Here is a 27487-nt window from a genome sequence, read left to right as displayed (position 1 = left end):
ACCCCCTTAATCCTCTATATTTTATACTTTTAAGATAGTAATCACACATGAAAATACTGAAAGGAACGAGCTAACGGTTACGTTTTTAATCTCCTATTTTCACAATCTACATGAATAGAGGCAGTGCACTTTGTAAACAGAGTTCATGTTGTCTTGTCAAGTACTTCTTTACACAAATGTTCGGTAGAGACCTGGACTTAAAGTTGAACATTAAGATTTCATGCCTAGTTTAGTTCAAGATTACAATAAATACGACAAAAATGAACTCGGGGCAAACACTGCCAGCTAAATGAATACCTAAACATTTGAACACTTTATAAATAAACGTAGTTCGGTGACTACGCTCCGGCCGTGATGAAACCTGTTGCTGTCTCAGTGCTTCTTCATGAAGGGCCGGCCTCTCTCCCTGCTAGGGGAGCTGAACTGGAAGAAGGTCTTGGCTCCGTCGGCCTCCAGGCAGGAGAAGAACCGGCTGTCCCCATCGTGGCCCACCGAGAGGAACTGAGGGCTTCTCTGGGGAGTCGCCGGCCGAGCCACCCCTAGGTGACACGCAGGGGGGGGGTTGACGGATGTCTCTCATTGTTATACTGAGTAAAATGTCCTCACACAGATGATCAGCTCATTACTCCCACTGTTGGGTTCTTAATGACCACTTCTTGACAAAACACCTACAGCTGTGTCTTCCCTTGTGCTATTTAACATAATTCTGTTTGCTTCCTTCCTTTTCTCATGAATCAGTGTGACACAACAAGTGATTTAATAAAAGCAGGACCGCTTATTTTCCTGCCAAACGTGTTGTTTTGGACTGCAGCTAAGAATATGTTAGATTATCCATTAATCTGTGGCCTGATTAATCTGTGAATCTCAACTTTTAACATCCTTAGAAAGTCTGTATTTAATGTTTTCCCCATCTTCAAAGACCAATAATTGCAATCACTTTAAAATGATATGTTTAATACTTCAAAACAAAAAGACCAAGTACCTCAGTTTCACGTACCTTTAAGTTCATATTGTTCTTACCTGTGTGAAAGTCGTGGTGTCCTGGTTGTAGCAGCGTGTCTCTTTCCCCCACATCCACCACCATGTTGCGCAGCCTCAGAGAGTCGTACAGCCCCTGTAGTTTCTGGTACTGCCTGTTCCTCTCCATCAGCCTCTCGGACACATCGCTGTACTTCCTTTTATACTCCTCCATCACCTGAAAGGAAAGAGGATCTCGTAAATTTGTCATATATTGTATTGGACGTATACGTTTCTATTTCTTCATCGCGCACAGATAATGACCATGGAGCACTGCGCTTGAGTTTAAGAATTGTGGCTTACTTTCTTCAGGGAGTCGATTTCCCCCCTCATGCCGGTGAGCTCCAGCTCTCTGCTCTGGTTCTGCTGAGTCAACACCTTCTCCATCTGCTTCAGCTGGGCCTCAGCCCGTGACAGACTGTACTCCTGATACATATGTTCCTGATGGACCTGTTTACAAAGACAAGCTGGATGTTTTACAACCAGGCTGGGCACAAAAAAAGACATTTCAAGACCCGATTCACACTATGTTCATATGCATACAAACAGAAAGGTATTTGACCTGATAGCTCCAGAAGGCCAGAGCACGGGCGCTGATGTCCAGAACTACGTCTGGTGGCAGACCGGCCAGCACCATGGCTTTGTACTGCTCAGAGGGAGACAGCTCCGTCCTCACGATGTCCAGCTTCCCGGAGAGTGCAGAGGAGCAGGCCGGGCAGATGGCCGGGGAGCGGCTGAACGCATCGGACCCGTGCTGATCGCAGAAGACGTGTGAGCAAGCGGTGACCCAGGCGAAGCCGCTCAACTTGGACCGACACTTTGGGAAGTTACACAGGAGTGTGTCGTCGCAGAAAGACATGGCCAAGTCATTAACTCAAGGTTCTATGAGGCAATCACAAACATTTTAGGTTTAGAAGACAAATAAAGTAATCAATGTGGGAGCAACAGGTTATTAAATTAGACTTTTTAGCAGTGTGTGGGGTTTACACGTATTTCAAGACATAAAAGTCCTATTTGTTGAAATTTGGGAACTAGAAATCACAAGGCTTTTGGTAACAATTTCTAATGTGTTAATGTGTGAGTGTGTTTTGATTGACTTGTGCCATTTAATGCATAACTAGAGTTTTTCTTTCCCATTATTTTTCTTGGAGTAAAGCAGTATTTTGACTCCTGAAGCAACAAATAAAGAATGTTAGCGTTCACCTTACTGGGCTGCCATTCAGTCCTCTTTTATTATGTAAAACTTTACTTTTTAATTTTTTTACATCTTAGCTCTTTATATATTATAGATATGGAAATACTAAATGCCACAAATCATAACTCGGCTGTATGAAGAGGTAACTTAATGCTATGTAGTTGGGCTAAGTTTAGGTTACATAGCTAGCTTAATGCTACATCAACTGCTATTAAATATTAGCATTAGCGGTTAGCTGGTTAAACAGAGCTGTTAAATCCGCTCCAACTGCTGCTGTTGACAAAGGCATTGACGTGTAACACTACAACGTATACTTTAACGGTAATATTATGATTCATTTCTCACTAATTTCGGGAGGTACCGACCTACCAGTTAAGTCTTTGCTCAGCAGGTGACGGAAGGTGACGCTAAATGAATACTGTCATCTGATTGGCTGATTGCAACTCAAACTCTCAACTGGAAAAAGCTGAAAACATTCACTTCAGATGTTTAAAAATTAACTTTTATTAAGTCTATGAATACTTAATTGGACGAGAAAAGACAAAATATTCGTAAATAAATAAAAATAATAATATATATAGTACTTTTACTTAACTGCAATTTTGACTTTAACTTAACGCAGTATTTTTAGTGCGGTATTGCTATAATCTGACGATTTCCTCCACTTTTTTGTACTACTAAAAGCAACCTGTTGTTCGACTTTACATCACTATTTTCTGTTTGTTTTCCAGGTGATGATTAAACTAGATGAAGTGAGACACTTTATGTCCAAAACTGTAATCCTAGATAAACATGACAGTTATTTCCCCCCAAGTCACATAATGCCCTATTTTCTTACACAGCCTCTGAGTGGATATATGTATAATGTGAGACACCTACTTAAATATGGCCTCCCCTTCTCCTCCTCCTCCTCTCCCACTTTTTTTCTCTCTCTCTCTCTTTTATCCATTTCTCCACGTGGTACAGGAGTAAAGGCGGGGGGTGAAAGAGGGGCATTGTGCTGTGCCGCAGTGGATCCGGGGGTTCATAGTGAGAGAGGGGAGATGCTCACTCAACTGTGTCCAGCACGCCATTGTCAAAGATTCCCATCTATTCTCTGCCTTTTAAATAGAGCTCCAGTGTAAGATGCTTTTTTTGGGGGGGGGGGGGGGCGGTGGGTATTATACGCTTGGTGATAACACACAAAATACATCCATGTGGAATGGCTATGTGGCCCCACTTGCACACAACTCACTGCACTGTTGTTGATAATTGGCCATATGGAAATCAAAGGGTAGAAATATCGCCTATTCATTCCTCATCTGGCACAATAACACCGCTGGGAAGACGGATTTTTGATTTTGCAAGTCAATTATTATGGCTATGATTTCATTATTAATCCACTGAGAATAAGTAAGTAGCTTCAGTACACCTGGGCCTCCTGAACAGATGTCACCTGATGGATGAGCCACCTGTTAAGACTTCTTTGAGACACATTGTTGCATCTTAATTTGACCATTAATTATGGTATATCTTTTAGGCATATCCTGAGCAAAATAGCCGATTTGAACGCCCATTTCAATTTGTTTTTAAGCAATCCAACGGCTGTGACACCTAATTGTCATGTTTTATTGAAAGTTTATAGCTGCTGTGTGAGTGTGTAAAGAAAAATAAAGCTGGAGAGAAAGAGAGAACCAGGGAGGCTGTGTGTTACACGCCATTGAAATGCAAATATCATTGAAGAACAAGGAGTGGTTCTGTGTCTGTGTGTGTGTATGGCGTGTGTGTGTGTGTGTGTGTGTGTGTGTGTGTGTGTGTGTGTGTTCCCTGTATGTGCATGCAGCGGGGTAGAGGAGGGGCGCAAATTGGACAAGTTTTTTGGGGGAGAAGAGACTTTAGAAAACAGCCACACACACGCATTCACAGCGGCTCCATATGACACGGTGCGGACCTGCGGATTTCCGACACCTATTTTTTTTTTTTTAACTTTCATTTAATTTAGAAGTGATCTTAAACACATTTAAATTTCCTTTTTTATCCCGGGACTGGCATAATGTGCGCGTCTTTTGAACTTTAGATGCGTGGATGGTTTAAGGAGCGCTCCCAAGTGCGCAAAAACGTGCCTACTGCCATTCAAGCGGCTGATGCCCCCCTCTCTGTCTGAGTCGCAGTGAATCATGTCACGCCGGAAGCAGAAGCGACCCCAGCATCTAGTTAACGCGGATCCGGGGGGCCCAAGGCTGCTATCTCACGGTGAGTAAACATATCTTTACGAGTGTGCATGCGTTTTTGTCTTAAATGTCTTGAAAGAGTGCAACCGTCCTGCAACTTCACGGCGATCATCACAACACTGCGGCACGGAATTCACTCTCGGCGTCTGAATATCGCCAGAGAGCTTAACAATAGCAAAAGTTTTGGTGTTTAGACGTAACCTGCAGGGATTTGCGTGCGCTATTTATTGTGTGGTTTCCCGTCGATTGCGGCCATTTTCGCAAGTTTATTTACGCAGGGCCGCGTTCCACCAAACGCACCTGATTTTATTAACAGACTAAAAAAAAGTTGAAGATCAGCGTTTGTCAACTAAAGAAACCCCTCCTGCTCAGCCATTCATTGTAATGGGCCCCACTAAATGGAAGCCTTTGGGCACTTTATTCGGGGCCAATAAACGTGTCCCTGTGAAATGAATAGAGTAGGATTAACTAACATACATCTGTGGCCATTTTCATGTGCTGTTCGTCCTCTAGGAAACCAACAGGCTGCTCAGCGCTGACTGCTGGAGGTCTTTGATTAGTATAGAGCACTCTCTTATTCGCTAACAATAAGGTGCATGGGTGGGGGGAAGGGAAGGCAGTGTTTTTGGAAAAGATTAATCTTCCACCCTTCTATTCTCTTCTTTTGCTCTACGTCCATGCCTTTCTCTCTTATGCACCCCTCTTCCCCCATTTTCCACCTTCTCAATACTTCCCACCCCCTTCTTTCTCCCTCTTTCTCACCCCCTCAACCCTATTGACTGTATACTCCTACACAGTTGGGGGGGGGGGGGGGGCTCAGATGGATGAGAAAAAAAAAAAGATTGAGGGGATAGAGAGATTGCTCTCTTGTTCTTTGTTGCAATAGGTCATATCTTCAAGTGCATGCACCTAAGACTCTGTAGGTAAACTTCCACAAGAAATAAACTTTAGCCGAGGAGATATTTTTGTGTTTCCTGCAGGTTCAGGTTTGTGATGAAGTCTCACAGTGAAGGAATTTTACTGAGGTACAGTCTTTCATTCCATCACTATATCACTCCAGGAGGGAATAGTTAGTTTGTCTCTCCATTGTTGTTACCCTCCCCCCTTCTTTTTCTTTTACCCTTTCTCACTCTGTGCTCAAGATTCTGAAAGAATTTGACCCCCGAGCAGCAGAGGTGAGATTAGTTGACCAATCAGAGTGTCTGGACAGTGCCCAGAACCCTTAGCGTGGCCTGACCCTTGACCTCCACTGTGACGTAAGGGGGGAAGGGTGAATAGGGAGATGAAAGACGTAACTGCTGCGGGGAGGGGGGTGGGTTAAGAGGGGTTATGGGTTGTCTTGGTGATGCCCATTGTCCTCTAAAACGTGTTGCCATAGCAGCAAGGTGGTCTGTAAGCTTTTTTGTGTGCGCAAGATGTTTGAGGAGTTGTGCTCCGGAGAGCACAGATTGAGACAAGACATTACAAAGACTCATAGACTGCAGAGTTTCCTCCACTTGTTTATTTGCTTGTTCAAGGCCATTTCCAAGCAGGCGTTTCTTTAGAAGTCGTTACAGGATCTTCTGGTACGCACACACACAAATTTGCAAACTAAACTTGTAAACAATAATTGGAATAAATGAAATAAACAGACTGTAACTGAAGTAGAGCGTTTTAATTAATTTACATACCTGGATGTCTGGGCTGATATTGGAGACTGGGTTTTGCATAATAATGACCCTGCAAAGAAACAAACAAAGTTTTTTTTTTTTTTTTTTTTTTTTTTGTTTTGTTTGTTTTTTAATCTCCTTTTTTTTTTTGTCAATCCTCAGATGATCATCTGGGCATGAAATCACCATCCACATCTCTTGGCTCAGAAGTGACCTCGTCGGGTTCCTCCTCCTCATCCCCCACCTCTCTCCGAGACTGCCAGCCGCCTCTGGCCCCTCGCCCATCCCCTGGTGGGCTCCACGCGCCCTCCTTACCCAGCGAGAGCTCGCCTCCTCCCCACTGGCCCAGCCACATTGCCCCCTTCACCACCTCCCTCCCAAACACCCACTCTTCCCTCTCCCCAGACTTTCCTCACCCCTCACTGTCATCCCAGACTCACTCACCTCCTCCCCTGGGTCAAACCTCAGGTTCCCACAGCCTGTCCCACCAAGGAAACTCTCACTCCACCATGACGTCCCCACCGATGGGCAGCTCAGCCACCACCACTACCTCCTCCTCTTCCTCCTCCTCATCTTCTCAGTTTGTGCCGCTGCACCGCGACAGCTCCAGTCCAGGTCATCAGCAGCCCTCCAGCTCTCCGGGGCACCAGGGACAGATCCATGTGTCGCCAACCCTGGCAGTACTCCTAGAGGAGCTGAGGATTTTACAGCAGAGGCAAATCCACCAGATGCAGATAACAGAGGAGATCTGTAGGCACGTTTTGAGGCTCGGAGGCGCCGTCTTTGGCCAAAATAACACACAGGCCAGTGGGGACAGCAACCGGAAGTCTAAAGGAGCAGCATCTTCCTCACCAACACACCCCTCCACTGCCACACCAGTATCCACAGCCTCATTGCTTTTGACTGGCCTTCCATCTTCCCTCTTTCCCCAGCCCTCTGTCTCTAAATCAGGTGCTTCACATGTTAATGGCAGCAGAGCTCAATCCTCCTCTACCTCATCTATTTCATCCAATATCAGCTCCTCTGTTGCCTCCCTGCACCCTCTGTCCTTGTCGCTGGGCCTACCACCGCGCTACCTCCACGAGAAATCATCCAACACCTCCTCGTTTGGTCAAAGCAATGGTATCAGTTTCCAGACTCCTCCCCCCCTTCCTACCACCAGCCACTCCCAGGATCTCCAGCCCAGCTCCTCTCTGGGCTCTGCCTCCTCAGCAGGACGTCCTCAACATATGTGCCGTTTTTGTGGGAAGGTGTTAAGCAGCGATTCATCACTCCAGATCCATCTGAGGTCGCATACAGGTGAAAGGCCCTATCAGTGTCCAGTCTGCTTGAGCCGTTTTACAACCAGGGGAAACCTCAAAGCCCATTTCTTGCGACACAGAGAGCAGAACCCAGAGCTGTCCCTCTCCCTGCTGCCACCAGCATTATCAGATCAACCACTGAGTGTTCCTGTCCCTACCCAGAGGAGAAGAAAACGGCGAGCTGATGATGATGAGTCATTTAATGGAGTGAAAGGAAGCATTCCAGGGATGGCAGAGAACATGGCTTTAGGATTCCTGTCGGGCGCATCCGCCCGGCCCTCGCCTTCCTCTCTACCTCTGCCGCCATCAGTGGACATGGCGTTGTTATCCACAGCCCACTCACTGCTACAGCTGAACAGAGCCTCGGCTGCAGCTGCTGCCAACGCATCCAGCACTGGACTGCCTTCTTCCTCTTCGTCTTCCTCCTCCTCCATGGGCAGCCAGTTCAAAGGAGCAAAGCAGCAGCGATTTGATGAAAACACACCTCCTCACTCTGCCCTCCATACAGCCTCCCCATACTCCCAACTGGCCCACCTCCCCAAGATTCTCTTCCCTGAAGGTACCTCCCCTCACCACCTTGCACTTCTCCGGCCCCCAGGCCATCCATCCGCCTCACACCTCACTTCGCCTCATCAGCTACCCTTCCCGTTTCCACCTTTCCCCAAACCATCAACCTCTTCATCCTCTCCCACCACCTCTACCCAAACTTCAGACACCTCCAAGTTGCAGCGCCTTGTACAGAAGCTTGAAAAGGGGGCCTCTTCTTCCTTCAGCTCCGCACAAACCCTTGCTGAAGCACATGGCGACACACACGGCCATGACCTGTCCACCACTTCCAGTGCCTATCGCAGGGAAATGTTGGCTGCTCTCGGCCTGAGCCCAAGTACCAGCCAGGGAGTCTCAGGCACTACCATGACTACTCATTCTCTGCCTAGCGCCCAGGCTGCTAATCAGTGTGGAGTGTGTCTGCGAGTCCTCAGCTGCCCCAGAGCGCTGCGTTTGCACCAAGCCACACATCTGGGAGAGCGCCCGTTCCCTTGTAAGCTGTGTGGTCGTTCCTTCTCCACGAAGGGAAGCCTCAGAGCCCACCTGGCCACTCACCGTGCAAGACCGGCTAACTCCCGTGCCTTGAACTCCTGCCCGTTGTGCCCACGCAAATTCACCAATGCCTTGGTTCTTCAGCACCATATCCGCTTGCACCTGGGAGGGCAAATACCTCCTGATGGAGATATGCCAGCTGAAGATGCAGAAGAAACGGAGAATGCTGTCTTCAATGAGCGTGAGAATAACTCCCCTTCTAAAACTCAACAACTCCTTCCTCTGGCCTTAACAACACGCTCCAAGTCTCCAATTGATGCTCTAAACTCAGGGTCCACTTCTAAGAAATCCACAGCTGCTGATGCCACTTCTGTGAAGACAGAGGAATCGGAGGGCTCAACACCCAGTGTTAGCCCACCCCTGACCCGTAATCCCCTCTCAGTGGGAGCCGAGGACCCCCTGCGTCTGAGAAACAACACCCTAGCTGATGGTAGCCCCATGAACTCTGAGGAGGAGACCCATGCTGACCTGGGCAGCACCAGCCCATTAAAAGCACCCGTAGCTAGTTCTCATCCAGCTGTAGTGAATGGAGACGCGGAGGCAGATGACGCCCCTCTATCGCTCTGTGTTTCAAAGCCTCGAGTAGAAAATGAGATGCTGGATACGGGGGTTAATAACGATGAAGCCTGCTCCACAGACAAACCTACCACAAGTCCGGATTCTAGCCCCAAACCCCCAGCTGCAAATGCTTCACCTGCACTCACCCCCCCTGCCAGCCCCAAAACTACCCCCGAAGCAGAAGAGGCCTGTGGCAGTGTACAACAGGAGGCACAAGAGACAGATGCTGCCCAAAGCAATGGCAAGAGTGAGACCACCACACCCGGAGAGCCTTTGCCAGTCCCGGATCCAGAGCCGGAGAAGGATGCTCCAATGGAGGAGGGTAGTAGCGTGCAAGAAAAGCCTGCAGAGGACCCAGAGCCCTCTGTCCCAGCACCAGCTCAGCCTCCTCGCTCTGACAAACCCTACAGCTGCTCCCAGTGTGGAAAGGCATACGCCAGCCGTAGCGGACTTAAGGTAAGGGTTAAGGATATTGTGGATTTGTATGTTGTAATATGAATTTTTTAAAATGGAAATACATTTTTATGTCAATTAAAGATCTAATCCTTCTGGACTTGTGAATAACTGGATATTGTGTTGTTTCTCTCATTAACAGGGCCATATGAAAACTCACCCTGGAGTATTGACCAACACCCCTTCCAAGGCTCAAACCAATGACACAGACATTGTGGAGGATCGCAGCTCACATACAACCAATAAGAATCGGGTACAGAAGGAAGAAGAGCAGGGATTGGCTAAATCCCCCGAGAAAGGTGATGCCACAGATCCTCTACCAATCAGTGTGGTTTCTAGTGTGGCGGGCGAGCCTATGGACACTACTGTGTAGAGTTAGTTTCGTTAAGTGGCTGCAGTCAGTCTTTAAGAAGGGTCCTGACAAGGGAATGTATTTTTCATTTCTTTTTTTTTTTTTTGATAGAATGAGAATCGTTTTCTAGAGTTATTGATTCTAATTCATGTTTACCTTTTGTATTAGGTAGATCGATCTAGTTTGTGTTGTAGTCCCATTGCAAGAGATTTGTGAATGTAGTGTCTTAGCTATGTATTTTTGTATTTCAAAGACCACAGTGAGGCCTTATCTTACACACTTCACAGAATTGTCACAATGAGAATTAATTGTTGCGCTTTTTTTTTTTTTTTTTTGCTGACACCTATTTTCAGCACGTACTGTATGAGCTGATTTGAATAAGAGGGACGGTCCAGCATTTCACAAGATTAACTCCATACCAAAACAGGCCAAAAATTTGTAATGGCCAATGTTTGTAAATTTGTGCTTCCTTTTACATTTAATGCCTTTCTATTGTTACTTTCTTCTTTCCTTTGTTTAATGCCATGCTGCTAAAAGCATGTTTCTGATGTGCTGACTTGCACTGTGAGTTGCACTGTGTCCTGTGCTGACGAAACATCTTAAACACGTTAGCAATGATGATAACCACGATGACGATAATAATGATGGCGATGATTGTGTTACTACTTTTGTGAACAGTCCTGGTACTTCTAGCTGTAAAATTTGCTGATACTGATGATTGTAAATGTTTTTTTCTTGTTGACGCTATCTGGAGTGTCAAACTGACAAGGATGAGCCCTGTCCGTTATAGTCCCCTCCTCCTTTATCTTTCCTCCCCCCCCCCTCTACCCCCTGCTCTCCTCTCTCAAAGCACTTGAGAGTTTTCTGCTCCTGCAGAAATTGTCTGCACTCACTGCATTCCTGCTTTGCCCAGTTTAGTATTTGTATGCTTTGTAAACCCTTTTCTTGTAGCAATGACAAAATATGTTCCCATCCCACCCATGTGATGTACAAAAGATAAATAAAACAATGGTGATGTGAAGAGGAGAAGTTTGTTGCTCGTCTGTGTTTTTTTTTTTGGGGGGTTCAGTTTAAGCCTGCTTCTTTGTGAATTCATTTATCTGTTTAAGTATTCTGTTTGCATGACTCCTATTCTGTGTGTGCCTGCATGTACGCTGTTGGTCAGCTTGCTTGTTTGTTCCAGCCCTTGGCGTGTCTGGATCGGGGGTCCTTTGTCTGGGGCGCTGGGCTAGCTGTCTCCTAATTCTGCCTTTTTTGCCTTCAGTGTCTTTTAATATGTTTCAGTTCCCCGCTACTGTGTGTGTGTGTGTGTGTGTGTGTGAGTGTGTGTGTGTGAAAAGGATAATCAGAGCCTGTATGAGTGTGATTGAGGGTGCAGCTGTAGAGGCCACCACCTCCCCCCCACCTCCCCCTGCCTTTCCCTCCCCTCTCTGTGTGTCATACGCTCTTTCATACGCACCCGCTTTCATTTTCTCTTTCATTTCTCTCCCTCACTCTTTTTGCTCACCCCCTCACCCCTGTACTCACCCCCTCCTCCTCCCACCCCCTCCTCCCACCCCATGTAATGAGCTGACACACAGGAAGCTCTAATCCTCACACAATGCCACCCCTCTTCCCCCTCCCCTCCCAAGTGACTGGGAGCGGGACAGGGGGCAACAGGGACCAACCTGGCCCAGCTGTCCCCAAAATGGCTGCCTTTAATCCCTCCAGTTTTTTAGCCTACAGGGCCTTCTGAAACCATGACAACTGGTAACCAAGGAAAAGAATGCTCAGGGCAGGGAGCGGGACAAAAGGAGTGAAAGGAACCATGTGTGAGAAGTTTGTCCACATGCGTTCGTGGGCGACAAGAGACGTGTCTCAATCAAAAAATAGAAAAAGGACAAAGGAGTCATTTTAATAGTTTTCTTTATAAGAAGGGAGCAGGTGGATGCAAAAGTCCACAGGTGTGAAAGAGATGGCTGATCACATGTAACAGATCCATCACTCATCACTTCACATTAATCAACTCTCTGTAGACATGTCCTTCCTACTGAAGGTGATTGATGTAATCATCTTCAGTAGGGAAGACTAAATGTTTTGGAGGTGTTAAATGTCATGTAATATGCATGTTTTTTAGTCTACAATTATAAGAAGAATCAACACCATTTGGAAGACAAAGAAGGTGTTCATTCACACTTTGGCCATTGATGAAGGTGATTTTGGTAATTACAGCTGCCACTCAACTAATGTGAAGGAATCACAGAGTCGGGGAGTTTTTGTTTATAAAGCAAAATCAGAAAAACATAGGGTGCGCTGAAAGTGTGTTTGACACCAATTTCTAACACTTAACAAGTTAAGGCATTGATGAGCAGAATATAAACATTTAGTAATTATGAGTGTGTTTATTAATGCATTTGTCAACTCCTCCAAGTGGAGGCTGCTGTATGAACAGAAAATGAATGAGACTAAAGTAAAACTTCATATGGTAATTTATGACAAATACTGTACATTAAAACACTTAAACATGCCGGTAACTACAATATAAACCATCTATTAAGTGTTTGTATAACCTTCTGCTTATAAATCCAAGTGTTACTGATATTTTACATTTTGTGTGTCAAAATAAACTCCACTAAAGAGCCACACTGTGATTCCATGTTCTTCAGTATCTTTTAAATCCACAAGAGGGAGCTATGGCCCAAAGGTCATCCATCAATCAAGGGAAATCATTTGACAGCACATACTCAAAACTGTTTGATTTGCATTATTTTTCTCTGACATAATTATTCCATCATTATGTTCTTTTTTTTCATTTATTTTATACTCATTGGTGGAAGAAGAAGTAAAGATCATTTAGCTTGTCAAAGCTAAGATATAGTTCATGAAGGTGGGATCCTGCTGTATACAGAGCATCACTTGTTTTAATGTTATTTTGTGTGCTGTACAATGTATGGGTTAATTGTGGGCCTTACTTGTACAAACAGTGTCCGTTTCTTGTTTGTATCCACTAAAAACAATAAATAAACCACCACAGTGTAATACTCTGTTGCAAGTAAAAATGTACTTAAAAGTACAAAAGTATTAGCATCAAAACGTACCAAAAATAAAAGTGCTTATGATGCAGAATGGCCCATTTCACAGTAATTGAATTACTTTGCATACTGCTGTGTAGCTTAATCAACAATAATAAGTCATATTTTATTTGTTGATCAAATTGTAATTAATCTGAATCTATAAAGTCACTTGTAACCAAGTTCATCAATAAATGTAGTGAGTAACAAGTATGTTTCCTTCTGAAATGTAGTTGAGTATAAAGTAATAAAATGAAAATGAGTAAAAGTACCTCAAAAAGTATACTTAAGTAGCCTACAGTTCTTCAATAGGTTTATACTATGAGTGAGTTTACAACTCATCTCATTGTTTCATAATCATAACAACATGATGACATCTCTAAACGCATTGCCTCGCTGTTATATTCATTCCAACATTAATCAAAAGAATACCAGCGATCGTTCAGGTCCTCTACGGATGATTATACTTGATGTGCGCGATAATCTAATTAAAACCCCTTTAATTCTGATAACTCACTGAGGAGACACAATGCGACGCAATTAACCCCCCCCCCCCCCTCCCCTCCCCTCCCCCCGTATGACTCGTTTCCTTGGAGGTACAGTGGGAGAAAACCAGAAGTACATAAATCCACAAATACATCAGCTGAGAAACACAGAGGTGCGCTGCAGAGCAAAGTCAAAACCAGAGGAAACAGCTGCGTAAAGACGGAGGAGGAAGACGCACGGAGAAGATACCTTTTGACTGTAATAGAGAGGACCAACAACGAGAGGGAGAGTTGGCGAGGAAGAGGTGAACGCGATTAGACTATTACACGTTATTTGGGATCGAGCCGGACACACCAGGAAGAGAGCGAAACGCGCCTGGAGAAGGTGAGTCTCCCCCCCAAAAAAAGCAGCTGCTTCTATTTGACAGTACAGCAACAGGGCTTTTTCCTGGTATGTGCACTGATACGAGATAAATACACTCAAGTTTACAACGCAGTCTATTTCTCATTCATCAACATGTGATGTCAGCCCACGTGTGCATTGCCATTTCAATCCAAACAAGTGAAACTAAGTAATGTGTCTAAAGATGCTCTTAGATTTAGCCTATGAAATGAAATTATTATTTTAAAGGGTAGAAAGGGAACTCTTTGACAGCTAGTGTAACAAGTTACAAACATCCTGCACCCTGATTTCTCAATGTCATCTTTTAGATATAATTTAAAAAAAAAAACTCATGATAATAAAAAGGTTAGTTTCAATGATCCCTGAAAAGAAAAGGAGCTGAATCCTTTCACCCCAAACTTGGGAGGATTTGTTTTTTGAGCCAGGATGTAACCTTGAGTAACTCAAGAAGAACTACTTATCAGCAGCTTGTGGACCTTGCACCGTCTATAAGAGCCTTGCCTCTCACTGTCTGGCACACGTTTGATCACATGCGGCTCAATCTCCTGTCCTCCTTCTCTTCAGTCACTCCGCTGCGAACCCACGTGTTGCTGATCTGCTGCGGCCTCAAGGTATCTGAACTTTTCAGTCACTTATCTCTATATTTAGTCTTTAATTCTCACTCTTTCTCGTTAAATCTGCAGTGAATCTCACCCGTTTAATTATTTACTTACTTAGCGTCCTCTGCCAACTCATGGTCTTATTTTTTTACATCTACACACACACTGTATTTCAATCGAGTCATTCCTGTGTTTCTAAGCTCTGTTTCCAAGTCGCTGTACTTGTTTGTTTGATCGATCTCTGCTCATCAAGAAAACGCTTTAACAAGCCCTGAAGACATATTTGGGGATTTGAAGGTGAAAGGTCACCTGGGTTTAAACTTTGATATGTTTGATTGAAAAGAGACTGTTTTTAGAAGGTAGGAAAGCGTACAGTTGAAACACTCTGAAAGAACCGTTACAGCTAAACCTTCAACCTTTCAACCAAATATATGGATGCTTGGACGTCTTTTCACCCTTTAGTCACCCCCCAAAAAAAGCTGTGTCTTTTAAATGAAAACATAAATTCAGCAATTTATGTCCTGAAGATCTTAACGTAACATCACTGCAATCTTGGCCTCGATGCAGCACTCCCTTTCTCATTCAAAACTCCATCAGCAGATCATTCAATTTAAGTCAGCTAATATGTCATTTTTTGTTTGTGCTTGTACATTAGAGGCACATTAGGTTATTAAAAACCAGTCATGCAGAAAGGTGAATGAGCACGCTGTCCTCCATGTTTCTCTCTCATCATCAAACTCCATACACGCTGAGGCGGATGAACTTTGGAAAACATGTGACCGGCCACTGTGCTGACACTCTCAAACTCAGCACATGTGTGTGTGTGTGTCGGCGGATTGGTGGGCAGCTAGGAGTCAAAATGTTTGTGCGTCTCAGTCGGTAATTCTTTCTCGGCTAGTGTGGTTACTAATGAAGAGCCGGTGTTTTCAGGCATGTGGCGTGTTTGCTCCCCTCTGTCTTCTCTCTGTCAATACACTCAACCTTAAAAGGCCATTTGCTGTGCGGCCTAATGGCTCTCCAATCCACAAAACTGCCCTCAAATCCAACAGTGTCCATAGCAGTTTGGTGATTTTTTTTTGTGCCATGTTTGTTCCCACATTAGCGCCCTTTGCATGTAAATATGTTTTCGTCTGACTAGATTTGTGACAGGATTGAAACAACGCAAGTATTTGCTGTATGTTGCCATGGTAACAGCATCACTGATATAACCCGTGTTCCTTCCACAGATGGCAGGAGACGATCACAGATAACTGGGGCGAAAAGTTAAGTCTTCTGTCGCACATCAAGGCGAGAATCTCTTTCAATTGTGACTGAAATCTCAGAAAACAGTTCTTCGTTTTAATAAATCAAGCAATAAAGCACCGAAACACGAACAATGGCGCTCAACCCCGCCCCAACACAAGAGGACAACAATGGCGTACCCTCATCTGCGAAGTCTGAGTGCCCGGACGAGTCCATGAAGCTGAAGAAGGAGATCTCCCTCCTGAACGGGGTCTGCCTGATCGTGGGGAACATGATTGGCTCGGGGATCTTCGTCTCACCCAAGGGCGTCCTCATCCACAGCGCGTCCTACGGCCTCTCTCTGGTGGTGTGGACCGTCGGAGGGATCTTCTCCGTGTTCGGGGCCCTGTGCTACGCCGAGCTGGGGACCACCATCACCAAGTCAGGGGCCTCCTACGCCTACATCCTGGAGGCCTTCGGGGGTTTCATGGCCTTCATTCGCCTATGGACGTCGCTGCTGATCATCGAGCCGACCAGCCAGGCCATCATAGCCATCACGTTCTCCAACTACATGGTGCAGCCCATCTTCCCCACCTGTATAGCTCCATACTCGGCCAACAGGCTTCTGGCTGCCGGATGTATATGTAAGTACACATCTGGAGTGTATGTGTGTGTGTGTGTGTGTGTGTGTGTGTGTGTGAATGAGTAAGAAAAGAATAAAAGCTGAGTAAGTGTTCGAGTGACATAGAGACAATGACGATGTGTGCCACAGTAAGCTTCCCCATCTAAAAGAGAGCATGTGAGCTTTATAGACTAGAGAAGTGAAAAATGGCGACACCACTGCTGCAGTCAGCAGGTCTGTGGCAGAAAGAAGAGGAACTGAGCGAACCCTAAAACTTGTGCACCACATTATGGAAGAGTAAGGGGAAAAGCCATTTTACTCAATCTCAGATTTAGAAACCCTGGCATGATGTCTCGCACGTGACGACCTGAGTCACGACTTTTTTGGCGTCGTTATGGGAACAGTAACAAACTGTTCTTAGAAGGCGAGATAAACCCAGCACAGATTGCCGAGGTAACTAGAACACAATGGTACCGGGAAAGAGCAAAGCTGACAAACTGAATTAATCAAACTAATAAGAAATTCACGAAACCGCTCACCGAGGCAACCGAGCACAAAGAGATGAATACCAAAGCTCAGGCAACTGAGAGAAGAAGGTTATCTCATACAGACAGCCCTTGATGTTCAAGATAAACAAATACACACTGTGCTAGTTTGCAATACATTTCATTCATTCATTCGCCCTCCCACCCGTGCATGCATGAGCACACTTGTGCCATGCACTGATAAGCAGAGCTCAAGACGAGAGGCTGATAGCAGTGAGGTAAAGTCCTGCAGTGAGACTCTGACCTCAACACCAATAAAAATATTATAGGATAGTCAAAGTTTTAACAAAACTAAGTAAAAATGTTGATTTATATCAACTTTTTACAATCTCATATTAAATCAAATTCTATTTACTAAATGTGTAATAATTCAGACTTCAACCTTGTGTACTATCTCATAATCTAGACTCACTTATTTTCAAATGGTAACTCCAGATGTTTACGTCATATCTTTGGACCCTCTTGCTCACTATGCAAGGTAGTCACTGCAAAGGACCATAATGCATTGCAACGTATCAGAAAAGCAGATTTGGCTCAACTTTCACAAAAACGTGAGTTCACAGTTAGTGAGCAACTGGGTGAGGTTTTTAAAGATCTCCATTTCACTTCACATCTGGACCATATTTGACCTCCACTACCAGTCAGCCGGCCTCCCAAACCCGATCTCACACCTCCCACCCTTCTAACCTTTCACTGTCAACACACCACGCCTCTACTTCTGTGTGGCGAGGCCTCCGTCTCCATCGCTCATCACCGGTCGCCGCTGTCCGGGGCTGTGTGTTTCGCTGTGCTTGACCGGGCCTCCTGTTGGGAACGGACCTGTTATGATCCTCCACCTGTCAAAGTGGTGGAAGACGATAGTTGTTATGATTCGTCCCCTCACTGCGGATGACGGCGGTCAACGTGGAGGAGACGGCGGTGATGTAGTCCCGCTTCGGTCTCTTCTTTAAACGATCTGGTGGATGGACGGTCACTGTGGAGCGATAAGAGAGCGGGAGCGCTTTGACGCGGTGAACTTGTAGATAAAAAATCCGTCCACTCAGCAGGTTTGTAGGTGAGTTTGTATTATCAGTGCTTTCGAGACTTGTGGAGTCAAGAGGATTTACACAAGAGGAAATACGTTTATGTCAAGGCGGTCCTTCATTCAAAAAAGAGCAAACGTGCCATATTTATGGACCTGAAGGGCTCATTTGCTGATAAGAGGCCAAAGAAAGATAAGTCACAGAAAGAAGCACGAAAACATGTTTCCCAAGAATGTCAATGCTGCTCTAAGTGAAGGACGGCAATAAAGAAAAAGTCACAGTTGGGAGCACTTTTTTTATAAGTCACTGGTCAATAAGTAGAAACAGTCACAAATCACCAACCTTGAACAGAAATATACAACGTCGTCAGATCAATCCTTTGAAGCTTTACAAACTGTACTAAGACTGTACTCTTGTGCAGTTGTGTGTGTGTGTGTGTGTGTGTGTGTGTGTGTGTGTGTGTGTGTGTGCTGCACTCAGCTGTTTCCTCAACTGAAAAATAACAGGCCAGTCTGCTTGAGTCAGCAGCAGCGTTTCCTTAAATCAGCCATACTCTCACACAGAAACATGCTGGCACACACTCAGTGTACAGAGCAAATGTCCCCCACTGGCACTGTTAAAGGATTTGTTTGTGTGTGTGAGTAATATATATATATCTATATTTATGCATATGCTTTGGTTTGCTTCCATTTACCTCAGGTTTGCTGACCTTCGTGAACTGTGCCTATGTAAAGTGGGGCACCAGGGTCCAGGACTTCTTCACCTACGCCAAAGTCATCGCTCTGATCGCCGTCATCATCACTGGCCTGGTGAAGATGGGACAAGGTCACTAACCAGAACACCCACAATATCTTAAAGATTTAAGAATACCAAAGCTAATGCTTAGAAGCTAAAAAAGCAGACTTTTATACACAACACACGAGGTATAAATGATGAGTTTATGGTGATATTTGTTGCTTCAAATGAAATGGTTACGTTGGTGTTTTCCAGGTCACACACAGAACTTTGATGGGATGTTTGAAGGCTCATCTCAGGATCCGGGACACATTGCTCTGGCTCTGTACTCTGCTCTGTTCTCCTACTCGGGATGGGACACCCTCAATTTTGTCACAGAGGAGATCAAGAACCCAGAGAGGTGAGGATAATACACTTGTTGCAGTTAATCTCGTGTGATTTATTCCCATGAATTCCAAAAGGAAATGCTTTCTTTCCGGTGCAATTATAAAACATAACGCTGCAGGGTACGGGTTGCCAGTTCTGGTGTGATTTGATCAACACTTGTGGCATTTACTTCCTGAAATGTCAGTCAATTAGAAACAAGCCCATCCTAATTGAGAGTACGTCTGAGCCTCTTGGTGTGATTCCCACAGCATTGATCAAATGGAGCAAGACTACACATGTGATTGGATCACAAGCCTCTCCCGGAATTCCCAGGCAGATTAAGTGACAAACACCCCCCAATTTATCACAATCCCCATCCTCCCCCTTCCTCCCCTCAACCACGGGGTCGATCTGCTCTCGACCCCACAGACTGAATCTCACACACTTCACGCATTAAAGCCTTCGCATCTCATCTCTTTTGCTTCCCTCTGCTGTTTGTTTGCGCGAACTACAGGAATCTGCCACTGGCCATCGCTATCTCCATGCCCATCGTCACCGTGATCTACATCCTGACCAACGTGGCCTACTACGCCATCCTCCCCATGAACGCAATCTTGGACAGTGATGCTGTGGCTGTGGTAGGTCCATATGTAATCCTCAATAACCGACTTCACTTTGGGTCTTCATTCATCAAGCCTCACACATCCTCTCTCTCTCTCTCCAGACGTTTGCAGACCAGGTGTTTGGTGTCATGAACTGGACCATTCCCTTGGCTGTGGCTCTTTCCTGCTTCGGAGGACTCAACGCCTCCATCCTGGCTTCCTCCAGGTCAGTGACTATTTTTATTTTTTTTACTTCATCCCTGCGTTATCACCACCCTGCCCATCACTCATCACCCCTTCTGTTGCATATTTCTCTCTTAAAAGGTTGTTCTTCGTGGGCTCCAGAGAGGGCCACCTGCCCGACTCCCTGTGCATGATCCACGTCCACCGCTACACCCCCGTACCCGCCCTGCTCTTCAACGTCAGTTAAATTTAATCCCACTGTTGCATCTTTAAGAGAGCCTTCCCCACATTTTGCATTCTGACTTACAATGTTTCTTGTCTGCCTCTGCAGGGCCTCATGGCTCTGATATACCTGTGTGTAGAGGACGTCTTCAGGCTGATCAACTACTACAGCTTCAGCTACTGGTTCTTTGTGGGTCTGTCCATTTTGGGGCAACTGTATCTGCGCTGGAAGCAGCCGGACAGAAAGAGGCCACTCAAGGTAAGAAGCAGAACCAGAGACAGCTTTTGAAAGGGGCTATGAACACAACGTTTACAGACTTGCACACTAATGTTTCCTTGCTTACAGTACTTGACCGTCATCTCACCTCTTCCTTCCTCAGCTCAGCATCTTCTTCCCCATCGTTTTCTGTGTGCTCTCGGTCTTCCTGGTGGTGGTGCCGCTCTACAGTGACACCGTCAACTCCCTGATCGGCATCGGCATCGCCCTGTCGGGAGTGCCCGTCTACTTCCTCTGCGTCTACACTCCGGCCAATAAGAGGCCACAGCGGCTACGGAGCCTCATTGGTAAGATGAAGCTGCAGGATTCTCTCATCGCTTAAAGCCAGTTCTGGGAACTGCCGCCACTCCGTTTACTTTGATGCGCGACACTGTTTGTCTTTTTTAAAGCTTTCAGTTATCTCCACCTTTAGTCACTCTCTCTCCTCTTTCTGTTCTCCTCCGTGCTGTCTTCATTAGTCTCCCCCTTCCCCCAGCTCACAAGTGTGTCTCATCTGTCTCCTCACTTTTCCGTCAAGGTTGTAAAAGGGCTATTCTGTACTTTTTCTCAACCAGATATCACAGCTGCAAAGTACTTTGCATGGACCCAACACTCATGACGTCAACTGCAATTCAATTAGGTTTCAGTCTAATAATAGATGAACTTAACCTTTCTCCCGTCTCCATCTCTTTCAGCTAAAGCCGGCGTGCTGATTCAGAAGGTGTGCTACTCTGTTGTGACTGAAATGGACAAGTCAGAGTAGATGTTTGGTTTCAACACCGTGCACCTGCGCTCGTCGCGGCCAGCCGCCTCCGCCTCCGCAGCAGCGAGGCCCCGCTGGTCGTAACATTTGGGCTTGAGCTGGACCCAGCTCTCTGACGGTGATCGTGTTAATGAATGTATGAATGATGGCGCCCGGGCGCTTGTTGGCGAGACTTCACTCTAGCCGACTGAGACTTCAGAGGACATTTTTAATGCACTCCTGAAGAAGTCAACACCTCTTTCCATCACAGAACTGTACGTATTAGTAGAGAAATTATTTAATTGGTATATCAAGACAAGTATTTTGTGAGATTACATACGTGTAACACCTTTTTTGATTTTACTGGAAGGTTGTAAATTATTATTCTGGTTAAATTGTTTAAGTGCAGCTTCGAAACTGAAAGAATTGCTGACCATAGAAACAGCCTTATTATTATTTTCACAAAGAAAATCAGGCAGTGTCAGAGATTAGAATATAAGAAACTTTATTTTATAATATGTTCCCACGTTCACTAATGTGGAGGGAAGAGTTCATAAACAGTTTTATACAGTCTAGTGAAGGGCTATTTTTACACTAATTGACTTTTTTTCAGCAGCGTCCGACTCAAACACGGGCTGTGAAATGTGAAACACTGTTGGATGGTTAAGCTGAAAACATGTATTTATAATAAAATGACTTATTGACAACGTAAATGTACTCAATTCTTTCTTTCTGCTTCAAGGACGTTTACTGGGAAGTGAATCAATACATTGTGTACTCAGAAATCACAACACCAAAGCGGTAGTTTTGATGCAGATTTGACATTTTAATTAGAATAATACATAATGACAATCCCTGTCCTCTCTTCCATCCATAAATATGTACATAAATCATTATATTGTCAAGCTATCAGTCGGATTTATCCAATCGTGTCCTTCCATGGCCTCGCCTTGCCACTAGCCTGCTTGTCTTTAGATGATGCTGCACCCATGGGCGAGTTCTGCTGGAGGGGATTGTGGTTAAAAGTCTGCCTCAGTGGACCTGCAGAGAGAAATAAAGAGAGGACATATAAACACGTTCAGTTCCAGAGGGTCAAAGCCTGGACAGCACAGAGACAATTATGCTAACGGTAATGAGAAATTACTAATTGACTAATTATTATGAGGTCTAGTCTGAAGAAACATGTTATGAATGTTTGTTTCAGGATTATTACTTTTTTCACACTATTAGCCGGCTATCGGTCTCTTAATACTGTTTTTTACAAATATTTTTCATGTCTTACTATTGCAATAACTGGCTATGTCCACAAGGGGGAGCCCCTGTACCATTTTACATCAAGACATCACCAAGTACACTGTACACTATCCTTCTGTATTCCTTAACTTTCTTCAGTCAACAATAACCTTTTGAATAAGTAGGACATTTGTTTGTTGTAGTTTCTAATCAAACAGGTTGTTTTTTAGATTCCAGTAGCTCAGTATCAACGAGAAACCTTTAAGTACATAGATATAGTTAATATCAGATGACGCTGGTGAAGTAGTGGTGGGACTGACCTTTAGCAGCGAGGTCCAGATGATTTTTGATTCTTCGTTCCCTCTCTTCCAGCTGTTGGGCCAGCTGAGCGTTTTTCCAGCCTGGAGACCAAACCACAGTCATAACGTGTACAAAGACAGAAATAGTTTAATATTTCAGCACAATCCATCAAATGTCCTTAAGAGCCAATCTATTCAATGCAAGTTTAGACACCAACCCTTCTTCATGCTTTCGATTAGGCCGTCACTTTGGGGCAGGTCGGAGGCCGGGTGTTTGATCCTCTCGGGGATCTTCAACTTATCTCTGACCAAGGGGTGTCTGAGCAGGGCGACTTGAGCCAAGGAGAAGCAGTTGGAGGTCAGCCAGTAGGTAAACACCGCCTAAAGAAAAACAAAAAGAGAAATGCACCCCTCACTGCAGTGCTCCTGAGCTATTTGCACGTATTTAAATGAGGTAATATGCAGACGTTTGCTGCAAAATTGGCCCCTTTCTATGCAAACGAGTCTCATTCCAAAAAGAGTCCAATTCACAAAGATCAGCACTAAGAACCACAATGATGCGCAATTCACGGTGCTATTCACGGTGCTATCAGCGGCTGCAATCCGTTCTTTGTGAATTGAGTTGAGGTTAACCCACTAGAAGAGAAACTGTTGTGAGTGACAGACTGACCGTGGGGAAGTTGATGGTGAGGGGGAGGATGACTAAAGGCATGATCCTGAAGACAGTCTTCATGGCTCGCAGGTTGGGGTTGTCGATACCAGACTCTGCACCCAACTACAAAGAGACGGAGCGACAATGTGGCGGTTATTACGAAAAAATACATTAAACAGTTTAAAACAAGATCATAACACCATCAAAAACTCAGTGAAGTGATAGTGTGTTATTCTGTGTTTATTCTGGCTGGCGTTGAAAGAGCAATTAAACAAAAGCAGATTAACAGGGTTGATTCTACAGCTACTGTGATCACAAGTCAGGTGAAAGCTGGCCCACCTCCAGGATGAAGAACATGGTTCCAGTGACGACCAACGGCAGGATATAAAAAGGATCCGCTGCCGTCAGGTCTGTGAACCAGAGCAGGCCTCCTGTCTGCAGGCTGGGCACCGGCAGATACGCCATCTTCCTCAACGCGATGAAGAAAGAGATGAAGACTGGTGCCTGGAGGAACAGACGGATATATTTGTATTTGGTACATTTTTAATGTTGTTATCACACGTGATATCTGTTCCTATATTATTTAAGTTCATACAACATTGTATACATATTTTGAATAGTGTATTATAGGTTGACCATTCAAAGGTTATGTTTATATTTGATATTATTCCGTCTTTAAGAGCGAGAATACAAATACATATATATTTTTGTTATTTACGGCAGGTGATAGTACTGTAAGGTAGTTATTAGACATGAAAATGTGTCCTGCTTTGATAGATTAGATACGTATTAATAGAAGTTCAGGTGTATAATTCGGTTTAGCCCAGTACAACATAACAGGGAAACCAGAATAAAGAAATAAACTGACCTGCACCACAGGAATTAAGAACCCACGGAGAGGATTTACGTCATGCTTCTTCTGGAACAGGTTCAGGTCAGAGTAAGCTCTGGCAACTGTAACATGCAAACAGCAGCTCATGACAAGTTGATGCAACACACACACACACACACACACACACACACACACACACACGCACAAACATCTAAATTGTGACTGGAAAGAGAAATGCAATTAAGAAAGAAGAGAGAAGTTTTACAATCAAATTTGTTTCCACTCTGTTTGGCCTCGTTCATCCTGGAAGTGAGTTTGGTCATCTCGGGCAGAACATTGTTCAGCTTGGCGGCCTCCCTCTGGCCCTTCACTATGACCGGAAACACAGCCATACGAGCCAACACCGTTCCTTTATGAGAGATTAATGGAAACAGGTAGAAAAGGATCAGAGAGGACACAGGAAATACAGAAGACAGGGATATAACCTGCCTTGACTACTTCCCCCAGAATGCCTGAATGATTGATTGATAGTCAGTGTTGCTTACCGACAACAATGGCCCCCCACCAGGGCAAACCAAGATCCACGTGCATGAACTCTAACATGTTCTGGATCAGCCCCACTGGTGTGTAGGCGCCCAGTCCCAGCTCCGCTAAACTGGTTTCTGTAGCCGCGGCCTGAAAGACCTCCATAGCAGTCGGCGCCGCGTCAGCCACCTGCTCAAAGAACGGCTGCGATAAAACAGCGGCGGGGTCAGCGGACAAAAGCTCCGGGGAGGAATTCAAGACGGGAGGAGAGATGTCCACTAATGGTGCTGCCATGGAAAGGGTTTCATCTGTGATCTGAAAATATTGATGAAAATGGAAACATTCAAGTTAGAAGGTAATTAAAAGGTCTTAGATCGATGCTTTTACTTCAGGTGAGGGCTCCACCTGTTCAGTGATGGGTTGTGCAATGACGGGGGTAGTAAGGTCAGCGGGCAGAGAGACGGGGGAGGAGTCCAGGACCGGAGCCGCTCTGGTTCCATCCTCAGGTGGGATCTGGTAATAGTAAAGGTGTAACGATTTATTCAAACAGTTGTTCAACAGCAAAGATTCAACGCATCAAAACATCTCACATTCTGACCAGAACACAATTCAATTTAATTTGATAGATTTTAATGTAAAAACACAGAAAAATTGCAACAACTATACAAACTATAGAACTAACTGAAGTCCCTAGTGCAAGAAAAAATATATATTTTCAAAATAAAACGTAACCCTAAAAAAAAAGACCGGACAGAAACTGGTTACAAATATCAAGGAATAACATCACAAAACAACACTTTTGAGTGCAAACAGACATTTACTACATATAAATAAAAGATGTGCAATTATGATACTCGTCATATCGTCAACATTTCATTACAAAATGTGTTGGTGGAGCCACATTTTTCTCACCATCACTAGCTCTGTTAGCACTCTAGTGTTTAATGTGAGAGGCAGCTGTCCAACTGAAGAAGCAGCTGTGTTCAAGAGCAGTACTGATGAATAAAAAAAAAAAAAAGACAAAATGTTTTGACAAATCAGGTGAGGCAGGTTTCATGGTCGCTGAAACCATGATCAATCTAGAGATTTGTTTTTATTTTTGGCAGTTTTATGCTCAAAAGGGAAAACTCTTTCGCAAAATAAAAACCAATTCACATGACCTTAGAGAAGTGCCGTTCACTGATGCTTCTCAACAGCAGCTTTTGTCATTAGACTATTCACCGGTGTTCCAACTGACCTGTGAGCTGTTGTGCCTGACTGCCAGAGCGGTCACCCAGAGGAACTTCCCATGCTGTCTGCGGCCCAGCAGAGTCCTGGTGGCAGGACTGCGACACTCAAAAGCTGTGTGCAGATGGGACTTCTGGAGCAACCGCTGTGTGTGTGAACCAGAGGGACAGAGTGTCAACACGGCCAGATATACAAACAGAATAAACTACAATCTGATGACACGCGTCACAGCCCTAAACCTGTTTGAGCTGTCAATATGATCAAATAAAACAATAATAATGCCATGTGTTTATTGTAAGCGGTAATGAGGGAAATGAAGATTTTAGATTTTCCACTTCAGCCAACAAAATGAGAACTGCTGGGAGGAGAATTAAGAAACCTGACCAATATACAGTATGTGTTTTATCATCTATGGGCTGGTTGCACTTTTGGCTGTCATAAAACGAGATTTTAATTACACAATACTGTAAATGCAGACGTAAATCATATCATGCAACATTTGGCCCTGACAATAATAACAGCATCAATAACTACAGCTTACCCTAAATTACTGTCAAAACTACAACACTTAAATTATCTGAGCTGGAGAAATCTACCATTTACCTGAACTTTCTAACCTAGACATCAGAAAAAAACAGGTGTGCAGCAGGTCTAATATAGCTAAACATTCACCTCTGGTGGCATTTACAGGACACAGCAGCTAGGTTTAGACTAAACAACAGCATAGCAGGTGTAGCTTTAAACCCTTAACCATAGCTAAGCTAATAGTAGAGCAATAGCCCCAATATCTTTACTTTTGGATACATGTTGTGGTAGTTGTTGACAAAGCTAGCAGCTGCTAACAGAGCCCTGCTAGCCTGCACAACCACACACATGCACACTTTATTTAAGGCAACAAACTCCTGGTGGTCTTTAGCACGTATTCCAGGGATTCTAGCTATACTGCCCATGCTGTTCTTGTTTTAAAACCTGGCGATTTAACAGTTACATTAGACCCAAGGACTCGGTCTTCACCAGAGTGCCTGACACTGTCAAAGTCACACAGAAGGCATGCAGCGACGATGCTAGCCGGCTAGCGAGTTAGCCGTTGAAATTCGTAGTTTGTGTCTTTGTTCCAGAAACAGGGATAAAGTTAACAGATATGATACCGTGAATACGACATACGTGGTTCCAAATGTCTGAAAGTGGATGGCTGCCTCGGCTCGGTTTTCCAGTTTGTCTCAGGAAACATCTTGTTAGGCAACCGGGAGTCACCCCGCTCCTGATGGCAGCCATCTTTGAGAAGAAAAAAGCATTCTACGGGAAGCGTGAAGAGTCAATTCTCCTGGCCGTTCGCAACGCGCTTCGCTCATGTTTGGTGTAAACGTTTGTTTCTGATTATTAAGATACTGTGCAGTGTAACTCTGGTCAACTATAATACAAATTGTCAAATTTGAAATGTTGTTCTTCATCCTGCCCTTTTAAAATTAAACGAGAAGCAACTTAAGGGGGAAACCAAACCTGTCTGTCCACATTTCATTTGAATTCTTGTAAATATGCAACAGACTGAAAGTGAAACTCAAATGTCAGTGATATAACAGTCTGTTTTTTTTCATGACTGCTTCATTTAGGGCAGGGGTGGAGGCTTGTTGCTCGATCCTTTCAGATAGTCTCAAAGATATATTTCCTGGTACAAAGTGTTCTTTAAACATGAAGATGATATGAACTCAGGGGAGGTTAAACCAAAGAAACAACATGACTATTAATCCTGAACACAGTCTCACAGTAACATATTATATTAACATATTATCCAATGCAATATCCAACATATTTAAAGCATATACACTTCTTTCT

The 27487-nt window shown here is 44.5% G+C and overlaps 4 protein-coding genes across 5 annotated transcripts; 2 read left to right on the top strand and 2 right to left on the bottom strand.

Moving 5' to 3' along the window:
* Positions 1-14: 14 nt before the first annotated feature.
* Positions 15-17831, bottom strand: ccnb1ip1 (cyclin B1 interacting protein 1). 2 transcript variants are annotated; one of them, XM_076092668.1, is made up of 6 exons: positions 17446-17831; positions 6093-6141; positions 1580-1899; positions 1321-1467; positions 1021-1195; positions 16-539 (listed from the first exon to the last, which is right to left on the bottom strand). In XM_076092668.1, exons 3-6 carry the CDS (start codon positions 1874-1876, stop codon positions 373-375), a joined length of 786 nt encoding a protein of 261 aa, XP_075948783.1. In that variant the 5' UTR covers positions 1877-1899; positions 6093-6141; positions 17446-17831; the 3' UTR covers positions 16-372. The 2 variants fall into 2 exon arrangements, with proteins under 2 accessions (XP_075948784.1, XP_075948783.1); XM_076092669.1 differs by lacking the exon at positions 6093-6141 and having other exon boundaries at positions 15-539.
* LOC142950646 (uncharacterized) lies at positions 5265-9854 on the top strand. The gene is made up of 2 exons (XM_076092206.1): positions 5265-9484; positions 9624-9854. Exons 1-2 carry the CDS (start codon positions 6248-6250, stop codon positions 9852-9854), a joined length of 3468 nt encoding a protein of 1155 aa, XP_075948321.1. The 5' UTR covers positions 5265-6247.
* slc7a7 (solute carrier family 7 member 7) lies at positions 13519-21599 on the top strand. The gene is made up of 11 exons (XM_076092666.1): positions 13519-13753; positions 14336-14382; positions 15597-16235; positions 18480-18605; positions 18771-18915; positions 19396-19519; positions 19606-19709; positions 19808-19904; positions 19998-20147; positions 20269-20452; positions 20840-21599. The coding sequence occupies exons 3-11, from the start codon at positions 15746-15748 to the stop codon at positions 20905-20907; spliced, it is 1488 nt and encodes a 495-aa protein (XP_075948781.1). The 5' UTR covers positions 13519-13753; positions 14336-14382; positions 15597-15745; the 3' UTR covers positions 20908-21599.
* Positions 21375-26974, bottom strand: oxa1l (OXA1L mitochondrial inner membrane protein). The gene is made up of 11 exons (XM_076092665.1): positions 26819-26974; positions 25665-25799; positions 24833-24940; positions 24448-24742; positions 24168-24311; positions 23939-24024; positions 23410-23574; positions 23089-23193; positions 22637-22799; positions 22440-22520; positions 21375-21927 (listed from the first exon to the last, which is right to left on the bottom strand). Exons 1-11 carry the CDS (start codon positions 26927-26929, stop codon positions 21806-21808), a joined length of 1515 nt encoding a protein of 504 aa, XP_075948780.1. The 5' UTR covers positions 26930-26974; the 3' UTR covers positions 21375-21805.
* Positions 26975-27487: the final 513 nt, after the last annotated feature.

This window comes from Anarhichas minor, unplaced genomic scaffold (genome assembly GCF_050575085.1).
Source record: "Anarhichas minor isolate MPS153535 unplaced genomic scaffold, ASM5057508v1 ptg000016l, whole genome shotgun sequence".
NCBI classification, from domain to species: Eukaryota; Metazoa; Chordata; class Actinopteri; order Perciformes; family Anarhichadidae; genus Anarhichas; species Anarhichas minor.
Note: the sequence above shows the minus strand (reverse complement) of the source record. Positions and strands in the feature narration are given on the sequence as shown.